The sequence below is a fragment of the Helianthus annuus genome, chromosome 9 (assembly GCF_002127325.2).
Source record: "Helianthus annuus cultivar XRQ/B chromosome 9, HanXRQr2.0-SUNRISE, whole genome shotgun sequence".
Classification (NCBI taxonomy): Eukaryota; Viridiplantae; Streptophyta; class Magnoliopsida; order Asterales; family Asteraceae; genus Helianthus; species Helianthus annuus.
The window spans coordinates 162,961,623-162,986,314 of record NC_035441.2 but is presented as its reverse complement, the minus strand read 5'-3'; the positions used below and the strand labels follow the sequence as shown (position 1 = coordinate 162,986,314).

At 34.2% G+C, this 24,692-nt stretch overlaps 3 protein-coding genes across 3 annotated transcripts; 1 reads left to right on the top strand and 2 right to left on the bottom strand.

Annotated features, from left to right (window-relative positions):
• Positions 1–6,718: 6,718 nt before the first annotated feature.
• On the bottom strand, positions 6,719–7,999 carry LOC110879372 (delta(12)-fatty-acid desaturase FAD2). The gene has a single exon (XM_022127820.2). It carries the CDS (start codon positions 7,966–7,968, stop codon positions 6,823–6,825), a length of 1,146 nt encoding a protein of 381 aa, XP_021983512.1. The 5' UTR covers positions 7,969–7,999; the 3' UTR covers positions 6,719–6,822.
• Positions 8,000–14,043: 6,044 nt separating this feature from the next.
• Positions 14,044–16,599, top strand: LOC110876670 (glutamic acid-rich protein-like). Its single transcript, XM_035977106.1, has 5 exons — positions 14,044–14,239; positions 14,840–14,983; positions 15,054–15,433; positions 16,183–16,235; positions 16,359–16,599. Exons 1-5 carry the CDS (start codon positions 14,044–14,046, stop codon positions 16,597–16,599), a joined length of 1,014 nt encoding a protein of 337 aa, XP_035832999.1.
• A 4,454-nt stretch (positions 16,600–21,053) lies between these two features.
• LOC110876671 (protein FAR1-RELATED SEQUENCE 5-like) lies at positions 21,054–24,310 on the bottom strand. Its single transcript, XM_022124835.1, has 6 exons — positions 24,289–24,310; positions 22,983–23,790; positions 22,646–22,904; positions 21,852–22,415; positions 21,638–21,666; positions 21,054–21,534 (listed from the first exon to the last, which is right to left on the bottom strand). Exons 1-6 carry the CDS (start codon positions 24,308–24,310, stop codon positions 21,054–21,056), a joined length of 2,163 nt encoding a protein of 720 aa, XP_021980527.1.
• Between the last annotated feature and the right edge of the window lie 382 nt (positions 24,311–24,692).

Below are 24,692 nucleotides of genomic sequence, written 5' to 3'. Positions count from 1 at the left end.
AGAAAGCTCCATCTGCCATTTTCTTCATGGATACACCTCTGGCAGATAATGCCAAAAAGGGGGAGAAAAACAGGTTGAAAAAGAAAGGTATAGAAGATGGGATGCACATTGAACCTGAGAAACCCAAAACAGCTGATACACCAGCAGTTACAAAAACTACTGCAAATAGCCAAGCAGCTGCCATCTCATCAACACACACCACCTCATCACACACCATCACAACTACTGTTCCACCACCACCGTCATCTAAAGCCACACCACCACTGCCTCCTGCCATAAAGCAGAAGACAGCAGATGTTACAACATCTGCTGTAGTGACAACAGTGATTGAAGCACCAGTTGTTTCAACCACTGTTAGTCAATCACAATCACAAACCACTGATCCACCCAAAACATCATCAGTCTCCTCTTCAAAAAGAAGAAGGGTCTTCATTCCTGATGATGAGTCACCACCACCATCACCACCTTCAAATATCATTTCCCATTCTCCATCCCCTGCTCAAAAGCAGAAGACAACAACTGATACATCAGTAGTTGTAATGATAACAGCAGTTGAGACACCAGTTGTTTCAACCACTATTAGTCAGACATCCACAACTGCCCTAATTCTTCCTATATCTCTTCCCATATCACAACCACAGCTCCTAAAAAGAAAAAGAAAGCCAATTACTGCCGATGAAGGGATACATGATCCAAATGCTGAAAAATATCCACTAGAGCTTGATGCCATCAAAAATGAGATGAGACAGATTTATACAGAAACAGATCCCTCAAAAAGAAAATTCTCCTCACTCATAGGCTATATAGCTCCAGAAGATATAAATGATTATCTCAGAATAAAGGCAAGGCAAGCTAAAGTTAAAGCCAAGGTTGACAGTGAGAAAGAAAGGCTAAGCGAAGCAGGCATTGCGAATAGACTGGAGTTCTACCTTGCAAAGGTTAAGCAGATGGAAGCATATGCACAAGAGCTAGACAAAGAAAAGGCTGATCAAAAGAAGAGATTGAGAGAACAACTTCTAGCCTTCATCATGAAAGAAAAATTCTATTCTGCTGAAGAATCCCAGTTTAAAGAATGGCCTTTAGTAGCTTTGAAGCATGAGGCTGAAAGGATTCAAAGAATCAAAAATGATCCTTCAAAGAAGAAAACTGCTCCAAACTGGAGTAAGTACAAAAGACTCATTGCTGATCTCACTGCTGAGTATAAAAGAAAGAAAAGGGAGTTGGTGGATGCTAAGATAGGCACTGCTGAAGCCATATCAAAATGGTCTAGGCAACAAACTGATGAAGCTTATGAAAGACTTGAGAAGCAGAGGATGAAAGCCTCTAACTCTCCTAAAAGGTCTGACTACAAAAAGCTTCAAGAGCAAGTCAAACTTTTCGAAACACAGATTAGCACAGCAGAAGATTTTGTCACAAAGTTGAGAAACGAAAAGAAGGAAGTGCTATCTGCTGGAGTAGATAAAAAGAAAGAAGCTGAACAGATTGAAGAAGCTATGAAGAAAATAGCTTCAGATAAAGAAAGATTGGCAAAACTACAAACCCTTGCTAAAAAGGTCAAAGTAGTAAGCCAAAAGTCATCAGCAAATCTCACAAAGAGTGAGCTGATTAACAAAGAAGTTGAAGCAGACATAGCTGAAGCCAACAAGATTATTGACCAAGCATTCATACGAGTGTCTGAAGCTCATGATACTGCTCTTCACTTCTTCAGGCCAATCACTTCAAGTTCATCAGATAATAAAGCTCTCCCAAGAAACCCATTGAGTTCAAAAATACTAAAGTGGATGTCTGATCAAAAGACCCACGTATTGACTTTGCTCAGATTCAATGGTGAAGTGAAGCATATACCAAGGAATCAGGCACTAGGCCTAAGTGCTGAAGATCTACAGGATCTCCTTGAGCTTACACTGTGCAGGGATGAGGATGATACAAGTTCCAAGGATTTTGAGAAAGAATTTAAAAGAAAAGCAATGGAACTTCTGATGAAAAATAAAGGTCCCGAATAAGGAAGGGTTTTGGCATTATCTGTTCCAGGGGGAGATTGTTGGGATTGAACCCTAACAGAGGAATAGATAATGTAAAGCCAAAACCGGATCCCATCAATGGACTCTTAATAAGCAGCAGCTTACTCTAATCTCTCCCCTTGACAGTGGTTATCTAACAACTGATAATCTTAAGTGCTGCTCAACTACAACAACTGATAAACCAAACTCTGATGATTACCTAACAACTGCTGAAGACAAACTCTGTTGCTCTATCTACTACTGTTTCCTAAGTGCTGCTGAAGACTCAAGCACTGCCCTCTCAAAGACTGATCACCTTTGAAGAAAGCATTTAAGACTCAACATCTGTGCTAAGGCTACAACAGTGGAACGTGAAGCAGTAGTTTTCCTTATGTTTTGTATGTTAGTGAATATCAGATGTTACATAACAGTAGTTTGTATAGGACAGTATTTGTAGTTTGTTAGGTCGTTAGATGTCACTATCATGGTGACGTCAGCTGAAGAATATCAGTAGTTTGGTTTGCCTATAAGTATGACAGTACTCTGTACTGTTACACTTGATCGTTTTGAGTGAGTTCTTCTCCTCAATTCATCCTTTCATCTTGTGCAACCAACTCTGGTGTATCAGGCTGAGGGGGAGTTTAGATTGTAAGCTTTTACTGTAATCTTTTGCTTCTTTGTAAATCATTTGACTCAATGAAAAGCAATTGTTTATCAATCTATACTTTCCTTTGTTTGTGTTTACTTTGTTTGCAACTCATTTCCGCTGCCCTTCATCATGTTATGCAAACAAACACGAATCATGACAGCCTCAGATCCTAACAAGCTGGAACAGCTGGTAACAGCTGGAAATTAAGTTTCTGAAATGGCAGTTTTGGTCCCTGCATGCTTCTAGCCCCTTTCTGATGCGTTTGAGGCCCGTTAAACCATTTTTAAGCCTCTACAATGATGCCTAAACATGAGGGACATGAAACATGCTCAAGAATATGTCGGATGTCGGTTCGTTTGGTCGTACGGTCACGTTGTGCGTCTAATTACGACGAAACACGAACGGACGCGAAAAACGATCCAAACGACGCGACGAATGGAATTTTATCATGGCGATCACTAAAATAAAATATTTTAGTGCTTACATAAAATTTTGGGTGTCCGGGGATATTCAGAATGCGAGATATGCGCAAAAGTGCAAACTTGTGCACTTTTTGACACTTTTAGTCCCTGCATGACATAAAAGTTTATTTTTGCGTACCAAACACCTCTAAACCTAAATCTAAGCTATATAAAGGATAAATAGGGTATGTTTAACTTATGGACATATTTCGGAAGGTCCGTTACCATACGATTCGACTTCCTTTTGCAGTTTGACGCAATTAGTCCCTTAATTGCGCAAAGTAGCGCGAAATGCCGTTTAATGATATCTAAGCCTTCCATGGCCCATAATAATCATTCCCAAGCATATATTTAAATACTACTACGCTCCCGTTTGCTTAAATGGTCACCGAATGGCGTAGATTCAAAAGTTGACGCTTTAGGCCCCTCTATTGCGCAAACTTGCGCATTTCATCATTTATTAGCATTGAAGCCTCATCTAATCCATATTAGGCATTATTGAAAGTATTATCAAACATCACGATGCTTCGGGTCCGCCAAAAGGTCATTCAGAGGTATAATTAAACATATTGACACTTTTAGTCCCTCTAACTTGCAAAGTTGCGCGTAACTTTACTTATAGGCATAAAAACCTTAGTTGGCCATTACTTGGCATTCCCGAGAGTATAATTAAATATCATGAAGCTCCCGGTTTGTTAAAAGGTCACTCAGAGGTAAGAATTAACATGTTGACGCTTTTAACCCTTCATTGCGCAAACTTTCAATTCATTACGCAAACGGCTACACTTTATCATCAAGCGGCACATTTGTGAACATCACCATCGTGAGAGGTTATTTAGAAACTTATTTTAGGTATGCTAACACTTCCAGTCCTTTAAAAATCAAATTTTTCGATTTTTCGAAAAAGTAGTCCCTAAACTTCACTGTTTGACTTCATCAGGGTTTATTACACGTGTCAATACCTCATTGGACGTGATTTTACGAGGTGTTACAGGTCAAATGTTGAGACCAACCAATCTGAGGGTAATACTAGTGTTAGAAAATCTTCTAGAAAAACTGTTTTACCTAGAAAATTTGGTGATTTTGTTGTTGAGGGTAATGTTAAATATGGAGTTGAAAAAGTTGTGAATTGTGCAAACTTGTCTTATGAAAACATGTGTTTTGTTGCTTCATTGAATAAAATAGTTGAACCTACTTGTTATAATGAAGCTGCTAAAAATGATAAGTGGATTGATGCTATGAATAGTGAAATGGAAGCCTTGTATAGAAACAATACTTGGGTTTTAGTTGATCTTCCTAAAGATAGAAAGCCAATAGGCTGTAAATGGGTCTATAAGGTAAAGTATAAGGCTAATGGGAAAGTTGAAAGGTATAAAGCTAGATTGGTGGCCAAAGGGTTTAACCAAAGAGAGGGGCTTGATTTTGGTGAAACTTTTTCACCGGTTGTCAAAATGATTACTGTTAGAATAGTGTTAAAGCTGGCTGTTAATAATAACTGGCCTTTATATCAAATGGATGTTAACAATGCTTTTTTATATGGTACTTTGTCTGAAGATGTTTTTATGACACAGCCACAAGGCTATTGTTCAAAAGATGATAAAAAAGTATGTAAACTAGTAAAATCTTTATATGGGCTTAAACAAGCTCCAAGACAATGGAATGAAAAGTTAACTTCTGTGTTAACTGCTATGGGTTTTGTACAAAGCATTTGTGATTATTCTTTTGTATTGTCAAAACAAAATGTGTTTGTTGTTTTACTTGTATATGTTGATGATATTGTCATTACTGGAAATAACAAATCTGAAATAGAAAATGTTAAACAAAGATTAAGAGAAAGTTTTCATATTAAAGACCTTGGTTTGCTTAGATACTTTCTAGGAATTGAAGTGTTATATCGTGATGGTTATATTTGTTTATCTCAACGGAAGTACTGTCTTGAATTGCTAAATGAGTTTGGTTATTTAGGTTGCAAACCTATTGCAACACCAATTGAGCAAAGCTTTTTGGTTACAAGTAAATGTAAAAACGATCAAAAAATTTTACAAAATATTAATGGTTTTCAAAGACTAGTAGGAAAACTGATTTACTTGTCTTTAACTAGACCTGATATCAGTTATGCTGTTCAGTTTTTAAGTCAATACATGCATAGTCCTACTCAAGTTCATCTTGATATAGCTTTAAGATTATTGAGATATTTGAAATTATCTCCTGGAAAAGGAGTTAATTTTAAAAGGTCTGAAAATATGGTTATAACTGGTTTTGTGGACTCTGATTGGGCTAAATGCCTTAAGACCAGAAGATCAGTTACAGGATATGGTATTTTTTTTGGGAGAAACACTTGTTTCTTGGAAAAGCAAGAAACAAAATGTTGTCTCAAGATCGACTGCGGAAGCTGGGTACCGAGCTATGTGCTCAGCTACCTGGGAAGTTATGTGGATTATCAATGTCTTAAGTGAGTTAAAAATTTATTGTAAGTTGCCTGTTAAACTGTACTGTGATAGTAAATCTGCAATTTCAATCTCTCAAAATCCTGTATTTCATGAGAGAACTAAGCATTTTGAATTAGATTTACACTTTTTAAGAGAACAAATTGCTGCAGGTATTGTTGAGTCTGAAAAGGTCAGTACAGATGTACAGGTAGCTGATATATTCACAAAGGGTTTGAATGCAAACCAACATCAAATTCTTTGTGAAAATTTGGGTCTTTATGACATGTTCGCCACATGAATTATGGGGGCATGTTAAATTAATAAGCACGTGTTAATTCATGTTGCAACATATATTATCTTGGTTGTTATAAAGTTGTTATATAGCATAAGTTGTTGTAATAGTTTTATAGCTAGTTTTGTGAAATAAGTGCAGTTTATAATACTTGAAGGGCTGAGATGCAATATCTAAGGGGATAAACTGTACAAGTGTAAATCAGAAGGTTGATATTGAAAATAGAGATATTTTCAATATAAAAGGCTTCAACAGTTGCGTAGTTGTTACAATCTCGAAGCTGCTGTCTCTCTCTTCCATCAGGCGATTAGGGTTTTCATTCAGATCAGTTGTGATCTGTGGTGTTTTGTAGTTGTTTGATCTCTTGTGAGATCTATTTTTGTATTGTTTGAGTTGTATAGATCAACTGATTTCAGTTGATCATCTTCTTCGTTGTATTGTTTCAGATCTCACCATTTGTGAGATCTAGGGTTTCTGGGGGTTTTTTTCCTTGGTTTGGGTAACAATAAAAGTTTTATCACCTTTTGTCACTATTTCTTTGTGTTCTTGATTCACTCTTAGTTTCATACCATTTTTACAAAGGTATAGGTTTACAAACAAGTGTCGGTTGCAAACCGGTTTCTTTAGTTCGGGTTAAACACGTTCCAGTTCCTGAACCGGATTTTTTATCACCTCTTGATGGAGTTAATGCGGGCCCAGCCCAACTCCAGTCAGTGATCAATTTTCAATTTAATGGAGTTAATGCGGGCCCAGCCCAACTCCAGTCAGTGATCAATTTTCAATTTAATTAATTTTAGTGTTGACTTTAGAATTTGTCTATGCAAAAAGAAAGAAAGTCTGCTTAACTTATATAATAATAACGTTTTACAATATGCAGAAAGAAAGAAAGTTTGCTTAATTTATATAACAATAACGTTGTACAACAACATCTGAACCAACTCAGATAATAACAACATCCCATCTTGACGTACTCATTTGTTCTCTTGTTCGATCAGTACTTATTGCTGTACCAGTAAACACCTTTGTTCTTCTCATCACTCTCATCGGGCTCGATAAACAGACAGTTCTTGGATTCTCTCCATAACGCGACGAAAAACGGAGTGTCATCACTTTGATAGAACTCGCCCAAAATCGGCCTGATCGCTTTGGTGGCTTCCATAGCATGATAATGAGGAATGTAAGAGAACAAATGGTGTAGCACATGAGTATCAGTAATGTTATGAAACACCTTGTTTAAAATTCCATAATCCCTATCAACAGTAGCAAATGCACCTTTCATCCAGTTCCATTCAGAGTCAGCAAAGTGAGGCAAAGAAGGATGAGTATGATGAAGGTAAGTAATGGTCACAAGAAACGCGTTCATGACCATCAACGGGCCACCATAGACAAAGAAAAGCCACGCGAATCCTTGAATCATCGCGACGTTGTATAAAACATAAGAAAAGGCCAGAAGCCCGATATCAGACATGAGAATAAGCACGCGCTCACCATCACTGAAAATCGGGCTTCTAGGATCATAATGGCTAGCGAATTTATCATAAGGTCTTCCAGCAGCATTAATAGACAAGTAAATGTACCAACCAAGAGTGAGTTTGACAATAAGAGTTAGCGTTCGACCAATCGGGTTGTCTAGGTAAAAAGCCGTCGCATTAAGTGTGGATCTCGTCTTAGGAACATAAACCTCGTCACGATCAAGTGAGCCGGTGTTAGCATGGTGTCGACGGTGGCTTATTTTCCAAGAAAAGTAAGGGGTTAAAAGGCATGAATGTAAGACAAACCCTATAGTATCCTCAAGCCATGCATAGTCACTAAAAGCATGGTGACCACATTCATGAGCAATGAGCCAAATGCCCATGAACACACAACCTTGAAGGAACCAGTAGAGCGGCCAGACAACATACGAAAAAGGATAAGGGAGGCGCGGGATAAAAACGGTGGCTAGGAGGTATAAGATGGAGGCTGCAGTAAGGTCAGCTAGAAGATATGAAAATGATTTGATCATGGATCTTTCGAAACAATGAGGTGGGATGGCTCTCTTGATGTCTGCTAATGTAAATGGTGGTTTTGTGGTTGGTGCTCTTTTGATGACAACGTTGGACTCGTCGTCATGAGGATTCGAACGGCCACCGGCGCCCATGTTTTGTTGAGAGTGAGAGTTGTGTATATAATGGATGAAAAGATATCTAGTCTTTCACTACATATATATACACATACATACATCAGGTGTTGGTTATAGGTGGCCGCCTTTGTTTACTGAGTTCTTGTAAGTTGTAACTACCCACTTTTTGATCAGATGTATAATAAATACAAAAGATCGGTAGTTGTATATAGTTAGATATCCTATAAACTCTAAATTTCTAGCTGATCACATAAACTGAGTAGAACTGTACGCAACTAAAAACTTTCAACCATAATGTCATAGGGTAAGGTTCATGCAAGAACCACTTTTATTGCGATTTATTGCGAGAACCAATGTGAACACAACCTAAAATAGCTAAAAAAATCTAGCCCCCACCCCCCCCCCCCCTCAAAAAAAAAAAAAAAAACCTAAACCCCCCTCCCTAAAAAAAATTGATTAAAGGCCGTTAAGAAACAAAGTATCAAAGAAATTAATTAAACAAATTATTAAGAATCAAGCCCAATATTGGCCCTAAAAAAATGGGTAACAAAAAATAGCTAAATATTGGCCCCAAGCATGTCTCGAACTTAGGCAAATCCGTTAATGAAAGATGCACCTGACCACTCCACCACTACTTCTTTAGGGTTTATTGTTGTCTTTAAATTTATTTATATTAAGAAATCACTTGAGAAAAAAAAAAAAAAACAACAACACCCCATTGATCCAATCAAAAAGGAGTGGCTCATTTTAGTATCAAGACACTATTTATCATCATTCACCACTAATAGATAGGGTGGAGATATGATAGGAAGTTTATTTCGCTAGGAAGCAATCATGATCGTCCAATTGCACAATCTACGGTCTAGATTGAAATCAAATTAAAAACTGTCATTTAAACACGCTCTCCGGGCTTTCAAGGGTATTATCGTCAAATTCCAAAATAACCGCCGTTGATTATACACAGAAACTCTTCGAAAAAAAGTTCATTACGTTTTACTGTAACACCTCGCAATTTCATGTCCAATATAATATCGACACGTGTCATGAGCTTTAAACGTGTAATAGATAACTTATGAGGGACTAAAGTTGACAAACAAAGAATGTACGTGTGTATAAGGATTCAAAGTGTCAACAATGGATAAATATACCTTTCAACAACCATACGCGATGTTTATACCCTTAAACGAATGAATTATGAATCATACGAAGCCAATTATGGAAGAAAGTGAGAGATTACAAACTACAGGGGTTAGATGTGTCAACATGTTTAATTTATACCTCTGAGTGACCTTTTAGCAAACCCAAAGCTTTGTAACGATTAATTATACTCACTAAAATAAGTGATAAAAATTCACATGGTTTCGATAAAGTATGAGAAAGTTATGCTAACATTCGTATATGAGGTGTTAAAAGCGTCAACGTTGAAATTTAAGGCTTTTCGAGTGAACATGAAACTAACCAAGGACTTAACAAAGTTTGGTTATGTCTTAAGGTCCTTAAAACTCAATTTGGAGGGTTAAAAGTGCAAGAAATAAAGTTAAAACCACTTTAAAAAGGACTAGGGACCAAACATGCAAATACTGGAAACTTGTAACCTGACCCCGGGAACCATACCAGCCGCGTAGACCTTTTAAAGGTCTTACGCGGGCCGCGTAATAGTCTGCAGCGAAGAAAAATGTGCACAGGTGTCGGTTTTGCATGTTTAACCGACTTAAAGGCTTTGTTTTACATACCAGGGGCTGTGCAAATGGGATTTCATGCAATAGGGACAGTTGTGATGATCAGGAATCATTCATAGACTTGTTTGGCATGATCCTATGTGATTAAAATTCCTATATAAGAACTTCCATTTGCAACAACTTGGACTTGCACTTGAAAACTTTCACAACTCATTTTCTGGAGATTCCTGGAGCTCAAGACCAATTCCTAGAGATCATTAGTCGTGCATAGGACTTCAGTAAGTGTCCTTAACCTTTCTTAATTCAGTTTTACTTAGTTTAATGGCCTAAAGTCAAACCGTCGTAATTAAGGTTTGACTTAGTGATTAATCACTAATGGTCCAGTCAATTCTCGAATTAAGAATGGCTTTGAGTTGGTAATTATGTGGGTAATAAACCCTTAAAAGGGTACTCTCTGATTCCCATTCTAACTAGGTCAATTGTCGGGTCAAAGTTAATTATAAAAAGTCAACAGAAAGCTAATTTTCAAATAAACACATAATTAGCAATGTTGAAGCCATGCAACCAGTTTTATCACTCATATAACTTGGTAATTAATGTAAGAACATGTCTAAACATGTTCAACCCGACAATTTTCAGTTTAAGCTCGGTTCGGAACCGAAAGTCGCATAAGTGGACTTCTACTTTGACTTTCAGTTCTGACCCATTAGAGCATAGTTTAGAAATGCCTTAGAGATTTATTAGGACCAGGTTTCATGTTAGTATAACCCTCTGTGATTATACAACTTGGTTCATTAGTTATCCGATTCATATGCATGTTTCCGTTATATGCCTAAATGTTGACCGTTATGCCCTTTAGACCTTAAAATGATATTTTTGAAAATGTGAAAGAATAGAAACCTTTATTACTGAAATATAAACATGTCCCTAAATTTTCACATCAGTTTGAGGTCTAGATTAGGAGTTATGCTCAATAGCGTAATTAGAAAGTTTTTTATTAATTAAACGGCGTAGTTAGCATAAAGCCTATCTAAACCCAAATTTTTATACCAAACTTTTTACCCACTGATGTAAAATAATATTTTTGTATTTTTGAAGATTTTTATTTATTTTTAGGCTGAGCATAACATAGGGTTCTAGCTTTGATTCGGTAATTGTCGGTTTTGCCCTTTTGGCCTATAGAATGAGTTTTACATAATATTTTGATACCAAACTTTTTGCTACTGATTTTATATGATAAATAAAACATTTTAAGCTTTCTGGAAGGATGAAAATATCAGCTTTCCTTATAGAACCCGAAAATCGCTTAAAATCGCCTTTTTACGCGTTTTTAACGCATAGTATAAGTTAAAACTATTTTTAACATATAAGGTTTGACACCTACTGATGTTTTAAGTAAATTTTCATAATTTAATAGTAAGCAAAAGTTTTAAACTCAGAATTCTAATTTTGACCTTTAAAGCTTATGTGAAATTACCAAAATGCCCTTCGGTGCATAGTTTGGTTATAATTAATAAATTTCACATATATGCAATACCATACTGATATAACTTATTAAATTAAGTATTTTAGCTGATTACATCAGACCTGAAACTCAGAGTTATATTTAAACTCTTTTAAAGCTTTAAATGACCAAAATACCCCTACGGGGCATAGTTTGAGTTTAAATTCATTTTGGGCATAACGGAAGATATCCTACTGATATCACAACATATTTAGGGCATATTAACTTAGGAAACCTGTTCATGACTCTTTTGGATACCCGTTACGCACTTTTCGCGTTCGGTGCGGTTTATGTAACTAGTTTGCATAAATTAGCCGAAACGGGTCAAACCTTATCATTTTTATCTCAAAATCCAGAATGTGTTTAGTTTACCCATATTAGACAAGTATACAAGCTTGTCGGGTATAAACCACATTCTAATCCGGTCTTCGCTTAATCGTGCGTTTTGAACCGTATCTTCTTTTAAAACTAACGGTCTAAGTTTAGGCTTAATTAAAGACCCGTTAGGAATCTAATAGGTTATTAAAAACCTTCGTTCCAGATTATGTAACAATCCTAACTACACCGACACCCTCGATTATTTTCTCGACACTCTAATATATTTTAAAATATCCCAATATGTCCCAAAATATACCCGTATGTGAAAACCGAGCCCGAAATACAATGTAACATTAAAAATAAATTAAAAACAAGTTTAATTAAGCTGAGGCGGGCCGCGTAGGACCCCACCCCAACCTTACGCGGGCGGTATAAAGGTTTAAACCTGATTTCGTTGATTTCTTTAGTTTAGGCGGGCCGCGTAAGATTTTCGATTAGTTAACGCGGGCCGCGAGGGTCCCAAAATCTGGCACGGCCCTGGGCCGCCACGTGGCCCAACACCCGGACAAGCTAGTTGATGACCCAGCTAAGCTACGCAGTTGACCGGAGTCAACGCGGGCTGCGTAGGCCCTATTTGTGTGTTTCGCGGGCCGCGAGAGGCCCAGGTTCAGCAACTATATAAAGGAGCCATCGGGTTCAACCAGAAATCGTTCAAAAATCATTTCTCAATCTCAATTTCTGAATTGTAGGCTTTATACACGGGTATTATACCCCCTAAATAGCGAGGTTCTGCTACGATGTAAGTATCATAACCCCTGGAGACGTATTAGATACTCTGCCCGATTAATCTAGGGTTCCGTAACGGCTGTCGTGGGTCTGCCCGACATAGTCGTTGGAATGCCGTCTCGGGGAGGGTATTACTAATGTTAAGATGGGTTATTATATTAACACACGTGCATTTGTGTAATTTATAGATTGTCATCGGGAAACCCTTACGGATAATCTAAAACAGCAATGTGAGTAATCCTCTTTTTGTTAAATGTTTTTACAAAACCTCACTTAATTAAATATATACTAAGCAGTTATTGAGTATTTGTAAGAATACAATTATAGTGGGTATGTTGGGGTTTTGTATACAAAATTTGTTACTGGCGTGGTAACTTTCCACAAGTTGAGTATGACAGTACCGCTGATGTGAATTGTTATATCTTGGAAAAAAATGTAATTGCGGATGTGCCCTCAATACTGTAAAATGATTATTATTTCAACTTGATTAAACTGGGATTCACTCATCAGTATTTTCCACTGACAAAATGTTTTTAAAACGCGTTTCAGGTAACAAAATGTGAAAGCCAAATAGAAGTCAGCTGGACAGCACTGAAGGCTTGGAAAAGTGGCAATAAAGTTACCTAAAAGAAATAGATGTTTTTCTTAAATAAAATAGGGTGTATCCCTATGAAATTGTGTGTACTGAAAACTTGGGTTTTACCCATGTGTTTAATGATATGGAAATGTGGTATTTTACTCTGATAAAATATTTCCTAACTACGGTCCTGATGAAAATTTCCGCTGCCAAATTAGACAATAACGTGATACCACCGAAACTGGCTCGCGGCCGCCTGTTCCAGGGGATTAGGGATCGGGGGCTGCGACAGATTAGGAGCCCGGTAAAAGCTACTTGCACTTGCTGTTTGTGATTTATACTTGCTCAGGTAAATACTTTTAACTTATTTTCCCTATACGGGCTTGGGATATGGTATTATAATAATACCGCTTGGTCGGGTGTGTAGTCATTTAAATCGGATTGTGATTAATGTATTTACATAACCTGTTTTAATCTGTATTATTTGGTGTATGGCCTTTGGGGGTTAAATGACCATGTCCCGGATATCCTTGGCATCATTCTTGAAATGGTCACGACCTAAGCACGGGGTATAGCCATACACCTGACAGTTGCATTATGTAAAAACTGGTAATCCACTTAAAGGAATCAACCTTGTGGGCATTATACCTGTGGCGTGTCAGTTAATCTTGTCCGGCTCTTCTAACCGGCCCTGGCGGACGACAAATAAGTAAAACTGTATACAAGATTATTTTTAAATAATTGTCCCAAGTTATAAAAGATATTTTGTGCCTTGTGCATTCAAACTAATTTTCTTAAACTCTTTTCAAAATGAGTCAGTTAATTGTATTTACCAGTGTCAACTGACGTATTTTCCCAAAAAGGCTAAGTACAGGTACTATACGGAATAGGCTGGCCACTCCTAGCATCATTAACCAAGTCTTGCAAGCTTTAGATGCTAAAGTCTGTTGAACAATGATCTTTTTATCTTTTGATCCGTCTGTGGATCCTTTACAGTCCGTTTGTAATACTTTGATATTACTATTTATTCGGTTTGTAATGTGATGCATCTTTTGCTTCCGCTGTGCATTTAAATTGTGTTGTTTGACTATGATGATATCAACTACGTCACGATACTCCCCACCGGGTCCACCGGTAATACGTGGAAATATCGGGGTGTGACATTTACACTTCCATTGAACGATCACAAACATACAGAAATTTGAGAAAATCATACTCCATTGAAGTTCATGGCTTTGTCGAGAGATAATTTGAAGGTTTACCTTCGAGTTACTGAAAAGAAATCCGTCTCTCAAAACCCTAAATCATCAAAGAAGCCAAAAACATCACCAGTTGAAGAAAACATAGATCAACAAGTAAATATTAGCCGAAAATCAACAATGAAACAACAAAGTAGTAGAAAACGCAAAGAGATTTCAGACAATGGTAATTTTATGTATTTTTACTTTTTAACTGAATTCAAGTTACGTTTTATGAAGTGCAATAGACCTAATATATCATATCCCTTCCCAAAAATTGTTAATGAGTGATATCTTATCCCTATCTTATCATTGAATTGCTTAATTAGGTTTGTTATTAGAGACTGCATTGCGTTTTATGTTAAAACTATGACCTAGGGTGCTAATGCTTTTTATGGGATTTATATATTGTGAACTAATGCGTTTTATCTTAATAAATTTGTAGAAACAAAGAGAATATTATTATGATAATTGTAATTGAATTTTAAAACATTGCGTTTTATCTTATCTTTGAATTTGCCGAGATACATGTATTGTTAACGATTGCGTTTTATCATAATATTGTATCAAATGCTTTTTTTTCTTGACTGATGCGTTTTATATTAAAATATCATAAAAAACAAAATGAGATTATGTAATGTTAATTTGCTGTGTTAAATTTAATAGGATGTAAAGTATTGTGTTTTATCTTAAAACTGTGAATTACTGCTTTTTATCTTTATAGTGTTAGCTAATGCGTTTTATCTTAAATTTGTTAATTGACATTGTTTCATTATTCTGTTTAAAGTTAAAAAACACGAGGAAAAACAAAAAAGGAGAAGAAAGAAAGTAGTGATAGAATCTTCAGAAGATACAAATTCTGTTTCAAAGGATGAAAATACTAGTCGAGCTATAGTTCTGCATACTTCTGAACAACAACAAGTAAATTCAGGTAACATAAAACGCATTAAACAAATTTCATGAAAAAAAATATATGTTTCTAAAACACTTCAGTATATCAGATGATGATTTTGTTGATCCACCACCAAGAGTAAAACAGACAAAATATCAAAAGAAGGAAAAGGCAGAATCAAAACCAAAGAGATCATTGAGGAAAGATAAAACAGAAGAACAACCAGAACAACAACCATATTATGATTACGACGGAAAAAAAATCATCATAAGATGTGCAGTCAATAATCTAAAAGATTATATTGAAAATTTGTCAAAAGAGCAAAGGAAAGTTGTTAGAGAAATAGGGTTTGAGAGCATACTATCATTCAAGCTGCATTCAGTTCCACGCAAATTCGAATATTGGCTGGTAAAAAACTTTGATGCTGAAAATGATGAGATAAATACTGGAGATGAAAAGATTAAGATCACAGCTGAATTGATCCAAAAGGTATTTCAAATACCAAATGGAAAAACAAAGATTGAGGAAAAATTGAGACCAAAAGAAACTGATCTTATAATTAAATTCTAGCGCGGTCAATTCAGCAAAGATATTTTGAAGAGAATGTATGCTGCCAACTTGATTAAATATTTAAAATCAAGAAATGAGATTGGAAGACTGTTCAAACTAAACTTCTTGGTTATATTTTTTACGGTCATGGCAGAGGCAATGCAAAGTAGTAACGTTAATCAAAGATTCTTACCATCGATGAAAAGTGACAAAAAACCCAGGATTTTAATTGGTGTGAATATATTCTGAATGTTCTAAGGCGTACAAGAAGACAATGGCCTAGAAATGACAAGCTCTTCAATGGACCTATTGCATTGTTAGTGGTATGAAATCTGATCTTTCATTATTGCTACATATTTGCTGAATGCTTGCTTAGGCTGCTTGTTTATATTCTTTGTTTAAAATATGTTTCATTAAAACGCAATGTATATAAAGTTACAAAACGCAATGACTTGTTTATATTATTTGTTTGTTTGCTTAAAACGCAACGTTTATAAAGGTACAAAACGCAATAACTTGTTTATATATATTTTTTCAAACTATGCTTTATTAAAACACAATGTTTGTGTAAAACACAATTTATTTAAAGTTACAAAAAATTAGTTGTCTAAGCTGTTTACAATGATTTGTATTATAAAACGCAACAAAATTAGTATTGAGTATTTTTTAAAACGCAATGATTCATACAGATTCTATATGCTTACAAAAAACAAGGATTTGACGATGCTGAAAACACTGAAGAGTTCTCTCTAGATAAAATTGACTCTACAACATTACAAGAATTTGAAGATGAATTGGAAATTGCTGCATAAAATGAGGGGAGAGGTCTTATAATGGATAAAAAGAAAAAAGAGAAAAATGTCAGAAAGAATAAACAAAAAAAGAAAGATGAGGAGGAGGATGAATTTTATGTTTATCCATCTGAATCCGAGAATGAAAACGAAGAAATTTTTCTAGATGAATTTGAAGAAAAAGATGAAGACGATGCTGAAGAACAACCAAACATCAATATCAACTCAGAAGAGAAAGAAGATGGAAACACCTTACTTAAAGCTGCAACAGACTGGATTGAACAAGAGGATCAAGAGGATGTTCAAAACAGCTAACTTAAAACCAATGAAACTGAGAAAACACAAACAGAAAGTAGAGGATCATGGGGGCAATTCTTCATAAAACCATCAATAGGAAATAAAGATAAATTGTGGGTAGACAGTTAACGCCGATTGCGTAATTTCATGCCATCACAAATTCAAAGTGAAGGTCTTTCTGACATTCATTCAACAAAAAGTGGCGATGAAAATATGAAGAACATTGAAGGTAAAAAATCAAATGAAGAATATGTTGTGTCTGCCTTGAATTTTCATTTTAAAGGATTTGAAGAAGTTTTCGAAAGCATCCAATCAAGCATAGATGAGATCATTGAAGAATATCTAAACAATGAAGTTGTTCATAACAAAGTAAACGAATGGGCGCCATTGATTGAAAAATTCAACGATCAAGCTAAAAAGCACAAGAAAGTTAATGTTGATTCAACTCTGATCAAAACACCATCAAGATTTCAAAATTTGAGCCAAAATGAATACACCGAAAATCAAATCATTTCAACTCCATTGATTGTAAAACGCAATGATGATGCTACAAAACGCAATGAAAGTAACATAGCTGTAGTCCAACCCTCCAATCCAGAAAAAATCATTGAGAATGAACCTACATCGAGTCTGCAAACACACATTGAAAACCCTTCATTGGTACAATCATCATTTAGCGAAGAAACTCCATCATTAATGTTGGAGAAAATAAAAAAGACAGATGAAGAAGAAAAAAATCAAATAAAAAAAATCAAAATGATGAGGTACCATCCTTTGATTTGAAAATTTCTCAGTTGTCTTCAAATGTGGATGAAAATGAAGTGGAAGTTGATACTACTCGCCATGCTGCACAAACCGAAATTCAAACGGAATCTGAAAATAAAACAGTCGAAAAAGAAGTTCAAATTACTGGAATAGAAACAATGTTTGAAAGAATTGAAGAACAGAAAACTGAAAAGGAAATCAGTGATCTAATTCAAAACACATCATTCCTCAACCCACAAGAAGATCCGTATAAAACACCTGCAAAATCAGTTCAGCAAGAACAACCAACAAGTGATATAACCAAAACAGAACAAATAATCACAAAGATGGTACGACCAGATCGAGAGAAAAATGTACCAGAAGTATTTTGTTCACCATACTATCAAAGACAAGTAGCAATGAAGGAAGCAAGAACGGCACACGAAAACAACATATCGGGATATGCTTTCCATGCAGAAGGAGAAATAACGTAAAAAATCATTTATATACACTAACACAAAACAAAAATCAAAATATTATAATTTAATTATTTTTTTTGCAGGGACACTCTCTATGAAATTAAAGATCATGTATTTTTGTCAAGATATGGTGCAGAAACAATGAGGCCAGGATTGGAAATCATCGGAGAAGTAATCAATTGTTAGGCATATATTTTGAATGAAGAAGAAAAAAGAAGATCAAAACACAACAAAACTCCAAGATTTTTCCGTACTATTCGAATGCTGGTAAGATCTATAAAACGCAATTTGTCTGTTTTATAGAAATAATATATGTTTAATGAAGTTTTTTGAAGTTTGATTGAATAAAATTATATAAAACGCAATTGCCAGTTTTATTTCTTTCATAAAACGCAATGTATACTTTGTTTGAATGAAGTTTTATAAAACGCAACTGTATGTTTTATTACCTTCATAAAACACAATAATATGTTAATTTGTTTAATGTTAATGCAGGCTATAACATCGAGTGATAAGGAAGAAACTGAAAAGGAAGAAAAAAATGATAGAAGCGTTCACAAAGAACATTGAAAAAATTCTTCAAGGTGCAAAGCTAAAAAGCATAAAAGATTTTAAAATTATCCTTGTCCCGATTCTCCATTCAGAGCATTTCTTTGTGATCTCATTCAATCTTGAAGAGAAACAAATATTCATCATTGACAACAGTGCGAAAGCGGTCACAGAAAAAAGAAAAGTATGCTGATGTGCCTGAAAATACAGTAAGTTTTCCGACTTATGCTTTTAAAACACAAATATAAACCACCTAATCTTTTTGTTTTTTTTTCTGTAGAGGAATGCTTTGGCAGGTTACCTTAAATCTGTTGGATATGAAAATGCAGATGATATAAAGGGCATAACCCCTGTTAGAATGGAGATGAAATGGAGGACAAAAGATAACGGCATTGACTGTGGTATATTCTGTATGCGTCATATGAAATGTTATAATGGCGAAGAAGTCGAAAAATGAAATTGTGGGTTTAATGAGGAATATGAAGAACCTGCAATTATCAAGAAGGGTAAAAACAAAAAACAAGTGAACAAGCAGACCGCACAACTCAATGATTTAAGAAGAAAGTTCATCGCAAAGATATTATTGCACGAAATCAACGAACACAAAGATTATGTTATTGAGGACTCAAAGAAGTTTCGGAACCTCAGTGCGAAGCTTATAAAACAATCTTATGACACTAGTTTGGAAAGGATTAAAGAGAGGCTTGCTCTTGCTGGTTTACTTTGATTTAGAAATGCTACTTATTATAAAACGCAATGTTTTTTCTTTTAGCATAATTTTAATATAACGCAATATTTTCTTGATCTTGCTGGTTTACTTTGATTTAGAAATGCTACTTATTATAAAACGCAATGTTTTTTCTTTTAGCATAATTTTCATATAACGCAATATTTTGTTGATATATTTGCTTTAAAACATATACTTAGAGTTACAAATGCTACTTTTTGTTTGTTATTTAAAACGCAATATGTATCCCATATATCGTGAAATGCTATTATGATAAAACGCAACATTTTAATAGTATGCTATAACTCAACATTGTCTATTTAGTTGTTGTTGACATAAGTTATTTATTCTAAAACGCATTACAAAGTGTCTCCTAATTATTCATTTTGGACCAACCTGTATAAAAAGCAATAAAATTATTAAACATAAAACGCAATATCATGAAAATGATAAACATAATGCATTGATGGTAAAACGTAATTGTTTTGTTATATTAAAAAGCAATTCTATTGATAAAAAATGTTTGGGGATCTTATTGTATAATACATAAAACGCAATAATAAACCTATATAAAAATTACAGTTTATTATATCATAAAACTCAGTATAATACCTTTGACTTCAATTTTCAAACACATAACGCAATATATCTTTATAACGCAATAAACGTTTTTTTTACTATTTTTATAAAGAAAAAAAAATAAAGGCTTAACGACAATAATGACAATCATAAAAACTAATATATTATACTCTTTCTAAAACGCAATGTTATAAAATAAAATAATAATAAATGAGGAATTGATAAAACAAAGAAAAAACTGATAGCTTAATGACAAAGAAATTGATTACACAAAAAGCCTTAAAAAGCCTTTTGGATTCCTGATAAAATACTGTATGATTGAACAATCAATTCAAAGAAAAAACTAACATATAATCATTTTTATTATTAACACACTTGATACCAATCCCTCTACCATCCATTATATAAGAACAAAAACCCTAAATTATTTTCACATTCCTCATACACCAATACCCAACAACAAACACACACAAAAACCCTAAATGGCTAATCAACAACTATCAGTTTGGTGGGTTAAAGAGAGAGAATTTCGTTCTTCAATTTCTTGATGGAAAAAAATAAGATACCATTCCGTTGCTTCTGTTCTTCAAAACTGCAATGAGAATGTGTTGAGAAGGATGAATGAAATAGGTATACCACCTGCTTGTTACACAAATCAGACAGCCGCACTATTCAGAATTTTACACAAAAGATTTGGAAATCCGAATCAAACTGCAACTGAAGAAGCCCAAGTTACATCTTGGGAGTTCATTGAGGAAACTTTCAAAGTTTCAGTTACTTGGGACGATGGTGATGTGGAGATATATGACCCACAGGACATATCTTCCAGTGAGGATATAAAATTTTTGAAGCAATTATCTGAAATACGAATCATTAACAACTCTGCTAGCAAATTTGCAGAGAAGCTTCAAAAGGCAGTAGTCTCACAGGTTGAACTTTGGACTGAATCTGAAAGTGGTGAGGAAATCCCTAATGGAAGCTTAGGGTTCTCATCTGAAGAAGAAGAAACAAACTTTGATCCATGATGCTGATCTTGCTAGTAATTTTTATTTAATTTTGTGGTTTGTAAACATCATCTTTGTTTTTAACTATCATCATCTATATAACGCAATGTTAATGATATCCACTTGCATTTCATGTTTAATTTGATCTGTGTTATAATAAAATGCAATAACCAAAAAATTCCATTTACAGTATATTGTTCTATGTATAAAACGCAATAACAATATACTGTTGTTATCATAAAACGCAATTAACCAAAAAAAGCTGATATTTATGGAGGATATCACAAAACGCAATAACAAAAAGAGCTGAAACCTATACATCATAAAACGCAATGACAAACATTTTTTCTTTCTATTAATATCAGAATTTGACAGAATTTGTATACATACTTACATTGTATTGCTAGAACCTATAGCATTAGAAGAAACCTTATCTTTACATGTGCGACTGTTATGTCCTTTTCCACCACATACACGACACGATTTTTGGATCTTTGATGATTTCTGAATTGCAATCTCACGATTAGACTTGATCCTTTTTTGTACACCGCATCCTTTAGTCCTTATTTTGATCGGGACACGAATCATAGAATCTGACTTTTCTAAGTTCCCTCCAATATCAGCAAATCTTTCTTTGCGACTAGGAGGCGGCGCAGCAACCATAACCTCATCCGCTTTATCAATATAACTTTTAATATGATCTCTGTAACGACACAACTCATCTAAATCCCCAACCAACCTATTAACCACATACTCATTTGCAACAACGATTTCTCTAAAAACTTTATCAATTTCACTATTCCTACCAATTTCATCAAACCGAATATTGCAATGATTTGATCCATTTGAAACAACATCTCTCATCCATCTTCTAAGAACATATCATCTAGGAAACTCAGTTATATCATCATACCGTAGAACATAAAATATATGGCGGCACAATATACCAAATTGTTCAAACCGTTTGCAAGTACAACTTATACTTAAACCATCTTCTTGTTTGCTGTATTGAACATGTAAATAAAATTAAAAAGCTATAGAAAATTAGTGAAATGTAATATAAAACGCAATGAATAATAAATATAATACAGAAATTAAGTATATGATCATATAATGATAAAACGCAACAAATGATGAAAAAAATAAAACGCAATAGATGTTTAAAACAATATAAATTTAAAAAATTACCTTGAATAAAGATGTGCATGGCTGTTTGAAATCCTTTATTTCATAATATTGAACATCACCCACAGTATCATGAGACTTTGACATACACTTTGTAATGTCAGCATCAATTTCAATCTGAATATCTTTAAAAATTGTTTTGGTATATATTTCTGATGCTTGTTTCTCCAATACAAAGTCACTCCAGGTCTTAGACTGAATATACCTTGTATCATGATCATTCCTCCTATGCTCATGCCTTTGAAAATCCATTGTAGTCTCAAAATGAGTGAAAAATTCAATAAGTGTATATCTTGGATTGCAAATCTGACCAAAGAAGTAATTCTCGAATTCACATCTAGACGTAGTACGCATAAGACCAGCCAAATTCTCTCCATGGTAATAAGCGGGAATCCAATCAAATCGAAGATCGTACATATCTTTTAACCACTCATGATTTTCCAATCCAAAAGTAGACATTATTGAATGCCACCCAGTTTCAAAATCTTCTGGAATAATAGTATCATTCCAAACAACGTGAGTCATTCTTGTATTAAAATCAATGTTTGATGACAAAACAGGACCAACCTGTATAAAAAGTAATAAAATTATTAAACATAAAACGCAATAATTTAAAACGCAATATAATGAAAATGATAAATATAATGCATTAATGGTAAAACGCAATTGTTTTGTTATATTAAAAAGCAATTCTATTGATAAAAATGTTTGGGGATCTTATTGTATAATACATGAAACGCAATAATAAACCTATATAAAAATTGCAGTTTATTATATCATAAAACACAGTATAATACCTTTGTCTTCAATTTCTCCCATATATGCCACATACATAACCTATGCCTACGTCTTGAAAGTACATCCTTAATAGCTCTCTTCATTGCAGCATCTTGATCAGTAACAACAACTTTAGGCTCATTTCCAAAAGCATTAACAAAGCACCTTAATAGCCATCTATAAGAATCTGCAGTCTCAGAACCAAGTAATGCACCACCAAATGTGACATTCCTAAAATGATTATCTATCCCAATAAATGGTACAAAAACCAAATCATATCTACATAAAATAAATTAATAAAGCATTAGAAAAAATAGAACAGGAATATATAACGCAATAAATGAAAAAAAAACTTACTTGTTTGATTTATAAGTAGCATCAAAACCAACTATGTCACCAAACACTATATAATTTGTTTTTGATTGCTCATCAGCCCAGAAAAGTCCTTTCACTCTTCTATCTTCACCAATAACATAATCACATGTGAAACCAGGAGAACATTCTTTCTTCCTAATAAGACGCCTAACTACCATTTCTGCATCATACTCTTCTATGTAAAGATTCAAATCCCTTCTATAGTTCTTACAATCAACTTTACTAGCACCAACTTCACCAAAACCACCATACATTGTTTTCATAATATTGAATGATTTAACAGGTCCAATATTGATTGCAGACAATCCAAATATAAAACTTTCTTTAACATAATCAATACTTCTGGCAGCAGGCAAGAAATGAATATCTTCATCTTCAACAAAGATATGATTATGTTCTTCTTCAAAGTAGTAGATTTCAAACATATTATTGCTCTCTAATATTAATTTCACATGAGCATTGCATCCAACTCTTTTTGAACCTCTATTACGTCTAACAATCTTTTTACTATTTTCATCAACTGAAGAAGAATCTATTTCTTTGCTAACATGAAATCCTTCTTTTGAGCAGACAATATATCTTATTTTCACTAAATCACCACTTTTCCAAGAAGTATTTTTTCTTGCAGAAAAACCTGCAGCAAGTGCGTATCTCTGATAAAACGCAAAAGCCTCATCAAATGATTTAAAAAACATTCCAACAGCAGGTGTAATGGATCCACTGACTTTAGGTCTGAAAAACTTTCTTCCATTGTTTAAGCATACACGTTCCTCCCACTTGGAAATGTGATCTGAAACAATTAACAAATAACTATAAAACGCAATACCTCTTATATAATAATGTTTTTGGTGTTAAATCTCAAAATATATTAATAAAAATTTAAAAATACAGACCTTTAAAGTTTGTATATGAACTAATATGGATAAAAGCATAAAATGCAATACGTTCAGTAAAACGCATCAAATGATGAACAAAAAAAAACAATGTATGAAACGAACAAAACTCTAAAATTGTACAACAATGACAGTTATTGCTTTATATTACATCAATCTTAAATTTAAAGTTTGTATGCATATAACGTGAATCAAATCATAAAACGCAACTCTTCACTAAAACGCAATAAGTGATGAAGAAACAAAACGAACAAATTATGTTAAATTATACAACAATAACAATTAAACTTATGAAAAATCAAATATTAATAACAGAAAGACGAATTATAAAACGTAAAACAATGAATTTCGGAAAAAAATAACAAAAAATTACTCAAAATTGAAGCTAAACTTACCAACAGAGTCTGAAGAAGACATTGAGGTTATCGAATTGACGAACAAAACAAGATTATTGCTTGAAAAAAGGTGAATTTGCGATCGATTGCGATTTAGGCTTATAGAATCTTCAATTCTGTTATGAAATTGATGAACTAAGAAGAGAGGTAACAGAATCTAGAGTCGTATTAGAAAGAAGATATGATAATGTAAAATGACGAAAAAGCCCACATGTCCAAAATTTTAAAAAAGCAGATGAATGGCTAAGATTGCTTCCTATACTTCCTAGAGAATATAAACTTTCTATTTGATCCTCACCCCTAACATATATATATATAATTGTGTTGACATAAAAGTTATAAAAGAATGAAAAATTAATAAATGTTGGCATTTTTCAAACTAAATCAAACAAACGTATAAAAAG

What these genes read in the sequence shown, in the direction of transcription:
- LOC110879372 (XM_022127820.2), bottom strand. Translation starts at nt 7,968, where the DNA reads ATGGGCGCCGGTGGCCGTTCGAATCCTCATGACGACGAGTCCAACGTT.
- LOC110876670 (XM_035977106.1), top strand. Translation starts at nt 14,044, where the DNA reads ATGGCTTTGTCGAGAGATAATTTGAAGGTTTACCTTCGAGTTACTGAA. An exon ending in CAGCTGAATTGATCCAAAAG is followed by an intron (nt 15,434 to 16,182) that starts GTATTTCAAATA and finishes TGATTCATACAG; the next exon opens with ATTCTATATGCTTACAAAAA. An exon ending in GATGCTGAAAACACTGAAGA is followed by an intron (nt 16,236 to 16,358) that starts GTTCTCTCTAGA and finishes GAAAAATGTCAG; the next exon opens with AAAGAATAAACAAAAAAAGA.
- LOC110876671 (XM_022124835.1), bottom strand. Translation starts at nt 24,310, where the DNA reads ATGTCTTCTTCAGACTCTGTTG. An exon ending in CATGCACATCTTTATTCAAG is followed by an intron (nt 21,667 to 21,851) that starts GTAATTTTTTAA and finishes TGTTCAATACAG; the next exon opens with CAAACAAGAAGATGGTTTAA. An exon ending in AGATGGTTTAAGTATAAGTT is followed by an intron (nt 21,535 to 21,637) that starts GTACTTGCAAAC and finishes ATATGTTCTTAG; the next exon opens with AAGATGGATGAGAGATGTTG.